The following is a 17,370-nucleotide window of genomic DNA, read 5'->3' as shown; positions in this document are numbered from 1 at the left end:
ATGACTGTACCTGTGCGGTATACACATCTAACTCTACATCCCTGACTGTACCTGTGCCTTATAAACAACATCCATGACAGTACCTGTGTCTTATAAACAACATCCACGACTGTACCTATGCCTTATAAACAACACCCATGACTGTACCTGTGCCTTAAAAACAACTTCCACGACTGTACCTGTGCAGTACACACACTTTATTCTACATCCAACACTGTACCTGTGCCTTATAAACAACATCCACGACTGTACCTGTGCAGTATACACATCTAACTCTACATCCCTGACTGTACCTGTGCCTTATAATTAACATCCACAACTGTACCTGTCCAGTACACACACTTTATTCTACATCCATGACTGTACCTGTGCTTTATAAACAACATCCACGACTGTACCTGTGCATATATACATACTTTATTCTACATCCCTGACTGTACCCGTGCCTTATAAACAACATCCCTGACTGTACCTGTGCAGTACACACACTTTATTCTACATCCAACACTGTACTTGTGCCTTATAAACAACATCCCTGACTGTACCTGTGCAGTATACACATCTAACTCTACATCCCTGACTGTACCCGTGCCTTATAAACAACATCCACGACTGTACCTGTCCAGTACACACACTTTATTCTACATCCATGACTGTACCTGTGCCTTATAAACAACATCCACGATTGTACCTGTGCAGTATACACATCATACTCTACATCCATGACTGTACCTGTGCCTTATAAACAACATCCACGACTGTACCTGTGCATATATACATACTTTATTCTACATCCCTGACTGTACCTGTGCCTTATAAACAACATCCCTGACTGTACCTGTGCAGTACACACATCTTACACTATATCCATGACTGTACCTGTGCCTTATAAACAACATCCACGACTGTACCTGTCCAATACACACAATTTTTTCTACATCCATGACTGTACCTGTGCCTTATAAACAACATCCACGACTGTACCTGTGCAGTACACACACTTTATATTACATCCATGACTGTACCTGTGCCTTATAAACAACATCCCTGACTGTACCTGTGCAGTACACACACTTTATTCTACATCCATGACTGTACCTGTGCCTTATAAACAACATCCACGACTGTACCTGTGCATATATACATACTTTATTCTACATCCCTGACTGTACCTGTGCCTTATAAACAACATCCACGACTGTACCTGTCCAGTACACACACTTTATTCTACATCCATGACTGTACCTGTGCCTTATTAACAACATCCACAACTGTACCTGTGTATGACACACACTACATCTATGACTGTACCTATGCCATATAATCAAGATTTACACACAATAAACTTCGCAGGGTTTAAGAGGTACGTATTGTATACTGTATTTGGACCACCCTACCATAAAAAACAACAATATTTAAACAATTTTATTTCACTCACAAATTTTGATTTTTAAGTGTGTCATTGACTCTTAAAATTTGACCATGAAAATCAATTAGAATCAAGTTCGAGACACGAATAATCATCAGTGTACAGGTGGAAAACTCAAAGCTATAAGTCAACTCATAGCCAATTACTATTATTAATTTTAATAAACATTTGTCGTATACGTTTGACGTATAATCAGTTGTAAACTATGATAATAATACCCCGCAACTTTGGGATTGGCACAGAAGAAGGTGTAAAAATGTTTTCATAGTTGAAAACATTTTAGGATGTAATAGTGCATTTTATCGTGTTAACAAAGAAAGACCTATTGAAAATAATTATTGCAGTACATGTAATACTACATGTATCTACACTTCACAATTCAATGTTTAAATGGCATTCAAAAGAATTAAGAAATAAGCCGATGATGAAACATGACATAAACAGGAGAGGAAAATGAGGAAAAAGTTGGATTTTTTTTCATGTGCTTAAGAGCCCTCTATACACTGCACACTAAAGAGTTCTAATTTTGTGGTACATTTATGCAAATAGAGTAATTAGTCTGCCCTTTCATCATGAACAAGCATTTTGAGAGTATTGCATTAGCAATACTAGTCCCCTACCGGCAAGTGTAATCTGGTTCCCGTTAAAAATTGAAAATGCCATAATTCCGTCAAAAATCAATGAAGCGAAACGAAATAAAAACTTCATCTATAACTCATCATGGTAAAGTCACATACCAAAAATCAGCTCAATATCTGCAAGCGTTTAGAAAAAAATTGCGGAAAACCCTGAAAAAATGAAAAGGTCGTAATTCCGTCAAAAAGCACTGAAGCGTAACGAAATGCAAACTTGATCTGTAACTCATCAAGATACACTCACATGCCGAAAATCAGCTCAATATCTGCAAGCGTTTAGAAAAAAGTGCGGAAAAACCAAGTGGGACAGACTGACAGACAGACAGACGGACGGACAGACTCAGAGGAAACCTATCGTCCCCTCCGGTTTCTATAAACAACTAATAAAATAAATTGAAACCGGAGGGGACGATAGGTTTCCTCTGAGTCTGTCTGTCCATCTGTCTGTCCGCCTAGCTGTCCCTCTGTCACTGTGTCCCACTTGGTTTTCCGCATTTTTTTCTAAACGCTTGCAGACAAGCTGATTTTGATATGTTAGTGTGTATTGATGAGTTTCAGATCAAGTTTTTAATTTCGTTCCGCTTCATTGATTTTTGAGGGAATTACAACCTTTTTAATTTTTAAGGGTTTTCCACAGTTTTTTTTAAAAACGTTTGCAGATATTGAGTGTTGATGTTTGGTATGGCAGTGTATCTTGATGAGTTATAGATCAAGTTTGCATTATGTTCCGCTTCAATGATTTTTTGACAGAATTACAGCATTTTCAATTTTTAATGGGAACCAGATTACAATTTCCGGTAGGGGACTAGTATTGCTAATGCAGAAGGCTTGTCTCAATAGCTTTAATACGCATGCTTGAATAAACCATATGATAGCAGGAATGATAGTAAAATTCTGCCACCTATCGCAGAGTTAATTTATAGAAAGTTAACATATTGGAATGATTTTTTCATATTTATATACCGAATATTTATGTGAATTTTATCAGCAAACATAACTCATTTGGGAAAACAAAGAGAGATAAGTTTATAATTTTGGTAAAACTTCATCTCTATAGAAATCAACGGAAAATACTTTTATCCCCCCCCCCCTCACTGAAACAACAATTCCTTTTTCAAGTATTATGAATTGTTATTTCACAACTTCAAATTTATACCATTGTTTTTTTTTGTTTCAGGGGAGTGAGTTATTTGGGGGTGGGGTGGGGGTGAGGGTGTAGAACATATGTTTACAGACTAAAAGCAGCAAAAATAGTCATTTTATTGCCAATGAATCTAATATGTCAGTTGACTTTTACATAAGTTAAACATACGGAGAGATTTGATGGTTATTTATCCATTTCCATGAGTATTTGAAATCTGGTTCACTATGGTTATGTTTAAAGCCCGATTTCAATTTATAAAATTGTCTAACCCTTCCCCCTCTTTATGAGAAGAGTTTTAAATGAGCAGTTAACTTTTTGACACTGGTTTTAAAATAATTAATCTATTACTTATAAACTCTTCTACAATAATAATAAAACTTGGCAGAAGTTGTGAAGGCGTGGATGGAGTATATCGAAAGAAGGAGTATTTCCTCTTAAAAACAAAAGTCTAAATCCCACGCTTTCTTGCAGGCATATGATTCAATTTTTTTGACGGGGTGGGGGTTGCATTGGGGGTGGGGGTTCGGGTCACAAACGAAAAAGAACAAACTATAAGTAGAGCCTTGAATAACTTTTCTTGGATGTTGTTAATAAAGCAAGATGCAGTCATGGAAGTAGAATAATGTGTACTGGACAGGTACAGTCGTGGATGTTGTTTATAAGGCACAGGTACAGTCATGGATGTAGAATAAAGTGTGTGTACTGCACAGGTACAGTCGTGGATGTTGTTTATAAGGCACAGGTACAGTCATGGATGTAGAAAAAATTGTGTGTACTGCACAGGTACAGTCATGGATGTTGTTTATAAGGCACAGGTACAGTCAGGGATGTAGAATAAAGTGTGTGTAATGGACAGGTAAAGTCGTGTATGTTGTTTATAAGGCACAGGCACAGGCATGGATGTAGAATAAAGTGTGAATACTGCACAGGTACAGTCATGGATGTTGTTTATAAGCACAGGTACAGTCATGGATGTAGATTAAGATGTGTATACTGCACAGGTACAGTCGTGGATGTTGTTTATAAGGCACAGGTACAGTCATGGATGTAGAATAAAGTGTGTGTACTGGACAGGTAAAGTCGTGTATGTTGTTTATAAGGCACAGGTACAGGCATGGATGTAGAATAAAGTGTGAATACTGCACAGGTACAGTCATGGATGTTGTTTATAAGCACAGGTACAGTCATGGATGTAGAGTAAGATGTGTATACTACACAGGTACAGTCAGGGATGTTGTTTATAAGGCACAGGTACTGTCAGGGATGTAGAATAAAGTATGTATACATGCACAGGTACAGTCGTGGATGTTGTTTATAAGGCACAGGTACAGTCATGGATGCTGTTTATAAGGCACAGGTACAGTCATAGATGTTGTTTATAAGCACTGGTACAGTCATGCATGTAGAAAAAAGTGTGTGTACTGGACAGGTACAGTCATGGATGTTGTTTATAAGGCACAGGTGCAGTCATGGATGTTGTTTATAAGGCACAGGTACAGTCAGGGATGTTGTTTATAAGGCACAGGTACAGTCATGGATGTAGATTTAGATGTGAATAATGCACAGGATCAGTCGTGGATGTTGTTTATAACTCACAAGTACAGTCATGGATGTAGAATAAAGTGTGTGTACTGCACAGGTACAGTCGTGGATGTTGTTTATAAGGCACAAGTACAGTCATGGATGTAGAATAAAGTGTGTGTACTGCACAGGTACAGTCGTGGATGTTGTTTATAAGGCACAGGTACAGTCAATGATGTAGAATAAAGTGTGTGTACTGGACAGGTACAGTCGTGGATGTTGTTTATAAGACACAGGTACAGTCATGGATGTAGAATAAAGTGTGTGTACTGGACAAGTACAGTCATGGATGTTGTTTATAAGGCACAGGTACAGTCATGGATGTTGTTTATAAGGCACAGGTACAGTCAGGGATGTTGTTTATAAGGCACAGGTACAGTCATGGATGCTGTTTATAAGGCACAGGTACAGTCATGGATGTTGTTTATAAGCACTGGTACAGTCATGGATGTAGAATAAAGTGTGTGTACTGGACAGGTACAGTCATGGATGTCGTTTATAAGGCACAGATACAGTAATGGATGTTGTTTATAAGGCACAGATACAGTCATGGATGCTGTTTATAAGACACAGGTACAGTCATGGATGTTGTTTATAAGGCACAGGTACAGTCAGGGATGTTGTTTATAAGCCCAGGTACAGTCAGGGATGTTGTTTATAAGGCACAGGTACAGTCAGGGATGTTGTTTATAAGGCACAGGTACAGTCAGAGATGTTGTTTATAAGGCACATGTACAGTCATGGATGCTGTTTATAAGGCACAGGTACAGTCATAGATGTTGTTTATAAGCACTGGTACAGTCATGGATGTAGAATAAAGTGTGTGTACTGGACAGGTACAGTCATGGATATTGTTTATAAGGCACAGGTACAGTCATGGATGTTGTTTATAAGGCACAGGTACAGTCATGGATGTTGTTTATAAGGCACAGGTACAGTCATGGATGTTGTTTATAAGGCACAGGTACAGTCAGGGATGTTGTTTATAAGCACTGGTACAGTCATGGATGTAGAATAAAGTGTGTGTACTGGACAGGTACAGTCGTGGATGTTGTCAATCAGACACCGGTACAGTCATGGTGTAAAATTTCTAGAGTTGTCTGGACAGTACAGCAGAATCTTAGAGAGGTGGATCTAATAAAAATATTTACTTATACAAATATTTTCTTCGGATGTTATCGATAATTATAGCATTAATTTCCTTTAATTTGATCAATTATTTTAATACCATACCCTACATATTTCAGGTATCACACCACGGTTATCGACCAGTCAAGATGTTAATTGTTCCATGCATATAAAATTAATTTTTATTTCTTTTGAGAATTTATTTATTTATTTTTTTTTGGGGGGGGGGGGGGTCTTCCAGTCTATTTTTACAACTTTGATGCCTGTGCCTAGTAAATTTTATGTACTTTGTAAATAAATAAAGGTTTTTTTGTCAGGATCTATTCTTTTTCATGCAGGGCATAGGAGGCTACTTCCTGGGGTGCACTTGAGATGTTTATATATAACACATTGAAAACGGGTGAATCAGCCCATTCCACCCGTATATATCGTAAAAATATATTTATGAGAAAAAAAACCTGTGTTTTTCATGGACACCACTTGCGTGATCAATGAAATGGGTGAAATTAATAATATTGTGACGTACTTATACTTTCTAACATAAAATTAAGGATTACAAATTAATTCCAATATTTATTTTAATTTCCTTTTTTATTTTACTTTGTTTATTGTTTACTCATATATTTTCTATAATTATACTAGCATGTTTCATTTAAAATTCATCATTATTATTGAGCACGTAGGATATTGAAATCATGCCCCCAGCCCCCCCCCCCCCAAAAAAAAAAAATTAAAGACCTGGCTCATATTGTACTCTGAACATAAAGCTTTAAACTTAAATCTGTAAAAGTTTTGGATCTTTCCCTAATCACTGCTGACATCGTTTGTCTCGGTATTACTGTCATGGGTAATATAAAGATTAGCGTTAATTGCGCTTTGATTGAATTCAGTCTAAATCTAAATCGGAGAAAATCCACAGAATTTTTTGTTGTGGATGTTATTAATCAAGCGCGGGTTGAGTCAGTGGTAGTGTGTATGTACGGCACAGGTTGTATATCAGGCACAGGATACAGTCATAGATATACAAAATGTACGCTGTAGTAAATGTTACATTTTAGAGATAATAGCGATTCATACAATGGATTTAGGCATAGTCAAGCTTATATATATTCACTAAGCCAGTTATCGTTACCGTTTTGGCGATTACAGCCTTCCATAAAGTAGATTTATTTAAAATCAGAAATTTTCTTTCCTCCATATTAACACATTTCGTATTTTTCATTAAAAAACAATCCATACTTAATCAACAACATATAGTTTAATACGTTGAACAATCCGGAAAATCTTGCTCGACATTCCGTTTTTGATATTAGTGAGCAGGTACAGTCATGGATGTCCGGTACCAGCATTGCCGAGTACAGTTGCGGATGATAGCTGACAGCCACTGTTGCAATTTTGTGGAATAATTTTCAAATTATCGTGTGCTGCTTACTTAATGCCGTGGCTATCTATAGTAAACATTTTTATGTTTGTTAATCGATTTGCAACAATTTTTCAATAGAGGAATTCATTATCTTTTAATTGTTTTCATTTTTTACAAATTTCTTCAAAGGACCCCCCTGCAGACACCATACTGTCTGCTTTAGCTCGCTGCTCTGGGGACAAACGCTGCTTTTTTAATGAGTTTTTAAGTAGTACAAATATAAAGAACACAAACACAAAGAAAAAATAGAAATTTATTCTTCAAAAAAGTATGGACACGATTTTAAGTTTTTCTATAAAATGGTTACGCTTCAGTAAACATTGTGGTTATTTATCATTCAAGACATTTAAATGCCTCTTTTTTTTTTTTTATTTAAGTAGGATAATTATGCATCAAATACATCATAAACAAGTTTTGAAAAGTAAAATATAAATTTTATTTTCTTCGGTGATGCGTTAGCAATTTTGTCTAGTGTATATGGCATAATTAGATATCGATATTCCTAATAGATACTCTTTCTCAGGTAAGGTCTATAACTAAGAAAGACATCGATATAATATTCTGTTTATGTTTAACAGAACACATTGTGAATTTTATTTCAATTTTAGAAAATTATAAAAATTTAATGCCGATATGTCAAGAACACAAATAATTTCTCAAGTCATGAGTTGCATTCTGTATTGTCGCTGTTATTAAGAACCATTGATAATTTACATTTTTTTTTAGTTGAAAATCTTAATATTTGATTGACAAATGCAGCGTATACTCAATATACGTATTGAAAGTATATTCACCATTTATAACGTTTGCAGTACTCAACAGTGTTTTCTTATTTTCCACTTATTAAAGAAATCATAATAGGTTGTTTAAACAGTAATTAACACTTCACAAACTGACCAATTACCGAATTGGTACATTTATCAACCAGAAGAAACTTAATTATCTCCATATTAACTTAATTACATATATTCGAAACCCTAACTTATCAAGGATCAGTGTTTATTCGTCTTTTGAAAGAATTTGAAATAAAATTTTATGAAACTGCGTTCAAAAATACACATTTTTATTTTTTTTTTTCCGACTAACTGATTACAGATTTTATAACCGATTACCATCGTTCCGACCGAGTAGTCGGTTAACCGGTTACCAATTGCCATCCCTAATTTATTGTATATATCATTTGTACTGGGGTCAAGTTCACAGACAAAAACAGTCCCTCTCGTACGAAAATGAGTGAATCAGTTTTAAACATTATCCAAATATGCAAAGATTCAAGAAGTTAAAAGATAATGTGTGTAAAAGGTGAAGATAACTCTCCTGTAAACCTATACTTGTACTTGTATATATTGTCTTAAGTGTACTGGCTCCGGGATCATGAAACTGCCTTAAGTCTTAAGTCAGACTTAACTCCAAAAATTTGCACTTAAAATTTAAGATTGTTCTTAAAGTGGATCACAAAAAAATGACTTAGAGTTAAGACTGGAATTTTGTCTTAAATTTTAAGACTGCTCATGGGCAGTCTTAAGTTTTAAGATTGATCTTAAGTTCTTTCAAAATGGCCGCTGTTGTTGGTTTCTTGAGACGTGTTCAAGGGGGAAATGTTGATACTGTCCGGCGAAGACGGCGTCTCCCTCGCCCCAGGCTTTTCAGGGATCGGTTGAATCCACTGGACCTCCGAACAGATGACGAGTTGTTCGAGAGATATCGTTTTCGCCGCCCTACGATAATGTTTATTTACGACACCATTCAGGACAGAATAACTCATCCTACCAAGAGATCGTTGGCCCTTCCAGCGATGATTCAGCTGCTGGTTTTCCTCCGGTTTGTGGCTACGGGGGCCTTCCATCAACTTGTGGGGGATGCCATCCACATCTCCAAAGCCACGGCAGGACGATGCATCCGCAGGGTGGCATCTGCAATAGCGAATGTTGCTGGCCGTTTTATTCGCTTTCCTTCTGGACAGGATGCCACCAACGTAAAGAGAATGTTTCATGCTATCGCAGGTAAGAATCCATGGCTTTTCACTTACACATGTTTTCGAGACCTTCGCATTGAAAACAAACAACAGCGCCCCCTTGAATCAGTAAACACGTTTCGTTCTATAAGCATTTCGGTTCTACCTTTTCGACCCATATCTCAAGTCACTGTTTTAAATGCATTTATGTATTTCTTACATCTAAGAAAAAAATAAGGATCCCTCGAACATTATCAATTGTAATCATTATATATATGTGTGTTTTAGTGAGTGTGTAGTGTTACTAAATTACATGTATATATACAATATGTGACAGAAAAGGGGGGTGGGTGGGGGGTAACTCCAAAATCAGTCATATTGTACATTGAAATCTTTACTATTCTACTCTTCATAACTTTATTATCATGTTCAGTAAATAATTAATCCTATTTTGATATGTTCATAACTATAACTTCTGTATGATTTTAAAAATAAAAAGGGAATCAGATATCATCAAAAGGTATATATATTTACTCACACAAACAAATTGAAAACTTATGATATTTGCTGCTATTGGCCTGATGAAAATATTAATCTATGAAATCTATTTATTGTAGGGTTCCCTGGTGTCTTGGGATGTGTTGATGGTACTTTTATCTGCATCCAAACTCCTACTGAAAATGAGCCTGATTATGTGAATAGAAAAGGATATCATTCTTTAAATGTCATGGTAATTGTTTTTTGATTAAAAATGATTTTAAATTTAAAAAAAAAACATTAAAAGAGCTAAATAAGCTTTCAATGATTTAAATTTAGAAATAAAGTAGGCAATAAATCCGCTTATATGTGAATCCATCACAATCATTGACTTTAAAGATAAATAACATGCATGTATTATGAAAATTAAATTTACAAACAATAAATTAATGTTTAATTTGATCATATTTCAGATGACCTGTGATGCTAATTTTATGGTGACCAACTGTGTTGCCAAGTGGCCAGGATCTTGTCATGATTCAAGGGTTTTCCGAGAAAGTGTTCTCTGTCAGCAGTTTGAGAATGGTAAATAATATCACATGCAGTTAATTTTAACTGAATTTTGATGGAATATTATTACTTAACTGTGATATTCCTATACCTCCCTGAAGATATATATGTAATAAGTATAAGAAAAATATGGCAAATAAAACAAAACTAAATAAGGAACAGGAAAAAAACTGTAATGTTTATCAGTAATTATATGTACTAACATAAAGTAGATTTAAGGTATTTTTTTTTCAAATGATAAAGTCATATGGCCCATAAAGGCCAGACAATAAACGCAATTTGAGTTTTAGTATATGTACATGTAGTTAAAATATTTTCAACATCTGCTGAATCATACTGAAATCTTCGTCATTTTGCTTTCCAGACCTTTTAGTAATTCTGAATTTATTTTTTTTTTAATATATTAATTTCATGATTTTTCAGGTCAGCATAATGGTATACTTTTGGGGGACTCCGGGTACCCTTGTCGGACATATCTAATGACGCCTTACAACAATACCAATGATGTCAGGTACAGAGAGCAATACAACAGTGCACTGTGTAGAACACGAGTCCTTATCGAGCAGACATACGGCATACTAAAGAGAAGATTCCCTTGCCTTTCCATTGACCTTAGAACAAGCCCAGAAAGAGCCTGTCAGTATGTGATAACCTGTGTTGTCCTGCATAACATAGGGATCCTGAGGCAAGATATTGTGTCCCTTGACCCACGTGACCTAATCATAGCCGGCCCAGATGTGGATGAGATCAATCACGGTAACAACAATGGTTTTGGATACAGAGAACTCATTGCCAGACAATGTTTTGATTACTAATTAATATCTCAGGCCATTCTCTTCTTAATTCATGAGAAACTAGGAAAGAATAATAATTTATAACTTGTTCAGTTCTTACATAATATACAGTCATAATCACAAAGCAGAAGTCATTTATAAATTTATACTGCTTGCAGTTTATTTAATGTTTTCTCCCAATATCAGTTAAATCACACAGTGCACTGTTGTATCACTCTCTGTACCTAGTACATCATTGGTATTGTTGTAAGGTTACAAACATACCATTACATTTCAGTATGTATCTGTCAGTGTGATAAATCATTATTATTAATAGTAATATTCTGTGTTCGTTTTAGCAATTATTACAACTACCAGTATATGAAATATATTTACCTTAATAGTTCTACCAGTATATTATATTCCGTTATTTACATGTAGTTATAATAAGGAAATTTCCCTTTATTTGTGGTTCCTATTATATAAGATTTATGAAGACTGGAGCCCCCTTTAAGCAGCTTAAGGCTGAGGTTAAAGTAAGTCAAACTCAAAGGTCAAGGTCATGAATTCAAAAGTGCTGATACCCAAAGAAAGGTCTTGTAAAAATAATTCATGTGTGAATCATGAAAGCCCTAGCTAGCTACATGTATCACCAGCCTTCAGAAGTTATAGCCGAGGTGGGTTATTTTTATTAAAGATAGGTCACACTTAAAAGTCAAGGTCATGAGGTCATACATGAAAGAAAGGTCTTGTTATAATGAATATTCATCTTAAATATGAAAACCATACCACCTCCATTCATAAGTTATGAAGTTAAAATTTTTGGCGACACAGCCAGTCAGACATATTCTATATACTCCTAAATATTTTATTATAGGGCATAAAAATTATTCCCTCTCTATATCTCATCTCATATTTCTTGAAAGCAGCAAGTGTCAATATGGATTGTCTTGCAGTGTAGTATTTTTCTTTTTCTTTTTTTTTTTGTGACACTCTGAGTAATTCTATGAGACACAAGATACTTATAATGAAAATAAAACAAATTTATTGCAATGAAAGCAATGATAATAATATGATTGCTTAACTTTCCTTCAACATTAACAATGCAGTAAAATATCAACTACCAACAAATGACACATGAGGGAAAAAATGTGTAACTTAATAATGTAAAAAAAATTTGATTTTCATGAAGTTAATTAATAATCTTGCATTTTGAACTGAATTATGAAAAAAAAAATTGGCCCAAATCAATCTGATTATTCGTGTATATGCAGCATATTAGTTTGTAAAGTTTATCCTTCATTGTTGTGTCTATTTCATAACAATTTAGTTAAACAGTTTCTAAATGGATGCATGATGAAGTTCAATTTACAATTAACATGCACCAATGCATTGTACTTTATTTTATATTTCAAATGCATTAAATGTACTTTAATTATTTTATATTTCAATAAGAGAAATATTCTAATTAAATTCAGTGCAATTTTTTTTTAGCACATGCATGCTTATGCATGACTGCATAAAGGGAAACAACTCTTGACTTTAAAATGGGATAATTTGCAATGTATTGATAAGCACCTTATGTTTTTTTCATAACCTAAAGCATCACCATTGTCATATTGTTTTGACTATCAATGTGTATGGGCATTTTTTAAAGTTAAATTGTCATCCAAACAAAACAATAATAATTATATGAAAGATGTTCAAATAAAAAAATTACAAGATAAATGATAACAATTAATAGCAAATTAAAGCTTATTCAATATTCCCATTTGTTTCTGACATATGTACAGTATATGGAATTGTACTCAGTGATAATAACTTGTATATTTTTTCTTAAAATAACAACTTTTAGAAAATATACCACTAAAGATTTAACAATTTCAAAGAACAGAAAATGATGGGAATTAATTATACTGTATTTATAAACATGTACAACATCTGTTAAATTAAAAAAAACAAACTGGAAAATTGTGAATTTTATTATACATATATCATGTTAGTTGATTGTCAGTGATATCAATGCTCAATGAAGGATTTTAGAAAACACTGAATATGTCTTATTGCTTTTTTTAAACTTTGATACTTGAATCAAAAGCTGAATTGATATAACATATGGCTTATTGTATAAGACTCAGTTTTTCTTTCCATTTGATAGAAGCAAATTTTAAAGAAAATTGTCAAGAAAAACAAAAACATATACATCATAGATACTAAAATGTAATTTGAACAAAAAGAGTGGACTGAATCAACAACAAGAATTACCAATATTTCAAAGCAGTAAATGATGGATTTAGTATGTATACAATTTGTCTGTAAATCCAAAAAAGTACAAATATAGTATTTATAGTATTGCAACATCAGAGAGAGAAGAAATGCATATAATAAAGATGAATGGTAAAGAACTAAAGATACATGCAGTTCTCTACTTTTAACTTTTTAGAAATTTTTACTGCAGGTGGTAAGGCATAAATATTTGAAAAATGCCATGAAAAGTTTAAATGTATGCAAGTATACAGTCACTATCATTCATAAATTAGGAACCTCTATAAACTGCATACTAATGAGGTCTGATTCTATGGTATACTTTTATTCTTACAATCACACTGAATTATGAAATTGATACAGCGTGCAAGCAGTGTAGAGTTAAAATACATTAGGTATTGATAAATTTTGTAACAAAAACTACAACTAGAATAATGACATGATCATTATTGATGCAGAAGATACTCTTTTATACATATCCACAAGAAAACCCTTTTTTACCAGTACTAGTGATTATACTGCAGTTAATTGTTATAACAGTAGTACAGTAATACAATGCCACTTGTCAAAAATTTTATCAATATATTGATTGCTATTAATGTGTTAAACAAATTTAATAATGCAAAGTCATAGATCCTAAATTCTACAAAGAAGAATAAAACATTCAGTGAATTATTATAGCAAATGCACATACTTATGAGAAACCAATTATAGCATGTACGTAGATACAAAATATCATAATGATGTCATAATGTTTGGAAATACACATACAGTATGAGAATAATTGGATGGATGTTATCAATGTGTAAAGAATACATTTTACATACTTAATAAATTTAATTTGACCACAGAGACACTTAATTATCAGCCAGAGGACAGGAAAGAAGAAGGCAAAATAAAAGTTAAAAGTTTACAGACAGATATAGACAGACTGACGCCAGACAAATTGTGATCAGAAAAGCTCATAAGAATTAACTATGATGTTATACGTCACAACAAATGTATCAACACCCAAGCATTACTGCTCCCATTACAGTAATACAAATAGCTAAAGGCATGCATTGCAGCTTTGTAATACATGGATGTTGATACATCTGTTGTGATGTCAGGCACATCGCACATGCAAAAACCAGTGTATTTGTTAGTACGTATTCAAAAAAATTTACATTTCATTCATAAGGTGTTCGAAATTGAAAAAGGGATCTTTCTGTTTAATTTTTAACATTACATGCTGTTTCTGAAGATGGACAAGCTGTTGTTGTTCTTTTATAAGCTTTCTTCTTTCTTTGATGTTGATTAGTTCTTCTTGAAGAAGCATTTCTGGTGTAACTTTCAAATGAAGCTCTGTTGATGAAGTGGTAGATGTGGAGGGCAGAGGCTGTGTTTGTGGTAACAAATGCTCAAGCTGAGTGGTCTCACTAGTCAAATCAAATTCATGCAAGGCATGGTTGTCATCCAAGAAATCCACAACTGATTCTGCAAGAATGATTTTTTTTTTTAATTTAACTTGTTGTGTCATAATGCCCCTGCAGTGAGGCATAAAAATTTACATAATTTTTTGAATATACATTCAAATTCATATTTTTAATAGATTGTTGATAATTAATTGATCTGATTTTTTTTATTCATAATTTTTCTTTATTGATGACTCTATCAACAAAAATTATCCATGTAAAATTCATAAGAGATAAGATAAGATAATATTTATTTAAAGTTGGGTAAATCAAACAGAAAACATTAGCTCTGAAGAGCTATTTTCTGACTATATAAAAATATTACATATAATACAACAATACAGAATAAACAAGAAACAGTACTTAAAAATCACACTACTGAAATATCAATATACCCCTTGATGCATTACAATGACATAGTATTCATCACAATAAGACCAACAAACTGAAATAAACCCCATTTACTATTATCTAAAAATTCATCTTTTTTTAATATACTTTAATAGTTCACCATACACTAAATAAAATTAATCATTAATGTTATTGTGCATTAAAAACTTATTCATTTATTATTATTATTCATTACCAGTTGCAGTGTCTATTCCACTAGGAAGGCCACATAGACTTGGTCTGCCTTCCAAGTTGTCCAACAACAACTGTTCACTAACATTCGGGGATGATGGTTTTTTCCCTCCCCCAGTCTTAGGGTTTAAAATAGCACTTCTCTTTTCTTTTGCTACAATAAAGATATAGACAATCCATACATGCCAACTTTTGAAAATTCCCATGGGGGATTTTGCGCGTGACAACAATTTTCAAAGTTTTTAATTCACGACATTTTGTAGTGAAAATAAATGTTGATCCCATTTATAAAATTTATAGTATTGACATCATTTATTAACACAGCTTTGAGGATAAATAACACAAACAAAATTCTTCCTTCCAAAATTCAAATACATGTATCTTAATTTGCTTAAATAGGTGCCTCTATGACTAAAGAATTGATATCTATTTAGATAAACAACATTATGTTTGACCAAGACACATAATTTGGTGAAAAATGCGAAAATGTTTAACTTTCAGTTCAATAAAAATTTTTTGTAATGTTTTAGAAATATACAAATAAATACAAATATTTATTGGCACAAACACAATTACAATAATTGGCAAAGGCACAACACATTATAAGAAGTTTATATATGAAGTTTTGTTAATTTAAAGTTTCTGGGAAACATTTTTCAGATTCTATATTAACATTTTACACAATAAGAATTTCCTAATCAGACATTAAATTGAAAGAAATATTGAAAAATTCCCATGCTTTTATTTTCTTTATTCATTTATTTTTTTTTTATTTTTTATTATTCTTTTTTTTTTGGAGGGGGGGAGGGAGAAAATTTGTTTAATCTTAAAATCTCTTGGGCTGCATGCACAGTTATATAATCAATATTATTTTAATTATTACTTATAAACTTAAATATCTTAACACAGTACATCTAATATTTTTATGTACTTATAAATTCTCAGAAGAGCATCATACCTTTCTGTTTGATGTTCTGGTATTTCTTCTTTATTTCATTCACATCTCTGGAGGAACTAAATGTACTTCCACTGCGGAAAAAAAAAACATGAATCTATTTAACAAACTATAAGAATTTAATATTTCTGTTAACCAGTTGTGGTTAATTTTTAATATTTTATTTTCCATAATAAAGAATACATACATGTACTCATGTAGATACTTTGGAATATCTATTTATAGCTTTCGGGTTTCCCCTTCTGTGTATTTTGCTTTTCTACTAAATTGCATACAATATTTTTAAAATCTTGAGACTACTGTATCTTGTATATGCATGAGTTATTTGCTTAAAATCAGCTGTTATAATGCACAGTCCGAGTTTTTAAGTTCGTTAGTGGTTGTGCTTTCGTATAATCACAACTAGGCCTATATATAGCTGCATTACTGATAGTATGAACACCGTTGAAACTGCCACAGTCTAGTAGATTTTTAAGACATCATTGGTTTTCTTTTCAATTAGTTTTCATCAATTTTTTATTTTGTGGCAATGTATAATGATTTGGGGAAAATGTGATATGTCAACACTTACGCATTGACTAGGTCAGTGACCTCTTTCCAGGCCTTTGTCTTATCAACAGAAGTCCTCCCTGACCCGTCTAATTTTCCGAAGAGTACCTTCTCCCTCTTCTGTACCTCCTCCACTAATGTAATCTCGTCCCTGGGGTCCCAGTTACTTTTTCTTGATCGTTTTTTGGGAGTTTCTGCATCCATTGCGTAACTAATGTAAGCAGACGAAAATTGTATCTCCAAAACATTGGAGAGTTCCACATTTACCGTATACGCTCTAAACACCGCGTGAGTTACTATGACAATAAAGGGTTTTTTAACTAAGACAAATCTTAACTAAGTTTTTGCTAAGATCGTTTTGTGATCCACTTAAGTAAGCGATCTTAGCTAAGTCTAAATCTTAAATTTAAGTCAAAAGTCTGACTTAAATTTAAGACAGTTTCATGATCCC

General features: G+C 33.4%; 2 protein-coding genes across 2 annotated transcripts; one reads left to right on the top strand and one right to left on the bottom strand.

Annotated features, from left to right (window-relative positions):
- The first annotated feature begins 8,701 nt into the window (after positions 1-8,701).
- Positions 8,702-11,749, top strand: LOC133190087 (putative nuclease HARBI1). The gene is made up of 4 exons (XM_061325556.1): positions 8,702-9,343; positions 9,912-10,024; positions 10,245-10,356; positions 10,765-11,749. The coding sequence occupies exons 1-4, from the start codon at positions 8,896-8,898 to the stop codon at positions 11,154-11,156; spliced, it is 1,065 nt and encodes a 354-aa protein (XP_061181540.1). The 5' UTR covers positions 8,702-8,895; the 3' UTR covers positions 11,157-11,749.
- Positions 11,750-14,493: 2,744 nt separating this feature from the next.
- Positions 14,494-17,124, bottom strand: LOC133190086 (uncharacterized). The gene is made up of 4 exons (XM_061325555.1): positions 16,942-17,124; positions 16,374-16,444; positions 15,420-15,569; positions 14,494-14,855 (listed from the first exon to the last, which is right to left on the bottom strand). Exons 1-4 carry the CDS (start codon positions 17,121-17,123, stop codon positions 14,542-14,544), a joined length of 717 nt encoding a protein of 238 aa, XP_061181539.1. The 5' UTR covers position 17,124; the 3' UTR covers positions 14,494-14,541.
- Between the last annotated feature and the right edge of the window lie 246 nt (positions 17,125-17,370).

This window comes from Saccostrea echinata, unplaced genomic scaffold (assembly GCF_033153115.1).
Source record: "Saccostrea echinata isolate AGI-Se365-2 ecotype Australia unplaced genomic scaffold, CSIRO_AGI_Sech_v1 ptg000020l, whole genome shotgun sequence".
NCBI lineage: Eukaryota > Metazoa > Mollusca > Bivalvia > Ostreida > Ostreidae > Saccostrea > Saccostrea echinata.
Note: the sequence above shows the minus strand (reverse complement) of the source record. Positions and strands in the feature narration are given on the sequence as shown.

Coding starts and splice junctions, on each gene's coding strand:
- LOC133190087 (XM_061325556.1), top strand. CDS start 8,896: ATGGCCGCTGTTGTTGGTTTCTTGAGACGTGTTCAAGGGGGAAATGTT. Junction 9,344..9,911: donor AATGTTTCATGCTATCGCAG/GTAAGAATCCAT, acceptor TATTTATTGTAG/GGTTCCCTGGTGTCTTGGGA. Junction 10,025..10,244: donor ATCATTCTTTAAATGTCATG/GTAATTGTTTTT, acceptor ATCATATTTCAG/ATGACCTGTGATGCTAATTT.
- LOC133190086 (XM_061325555.1), bottom strand. CDS start 17,123: ATGGATGCAGAAACTCCCAAAAAACGATCAAGAAAAAGTAACTGGGAC. Junction 16,445..16,941: donor GTCACTGACCTAGTCAATGC/GTAAGTGTTGAC, acceptor TTTTTTCCGCAG/TGGAAGTACATTTAGTTCCT. Junction 14,856..15,419: donor TGGAATAGACACTGCAACTG/GTAATGAATAAT, acceptor TCATTCTTGCAG/AATCAGTTGTGGATTTCTTG.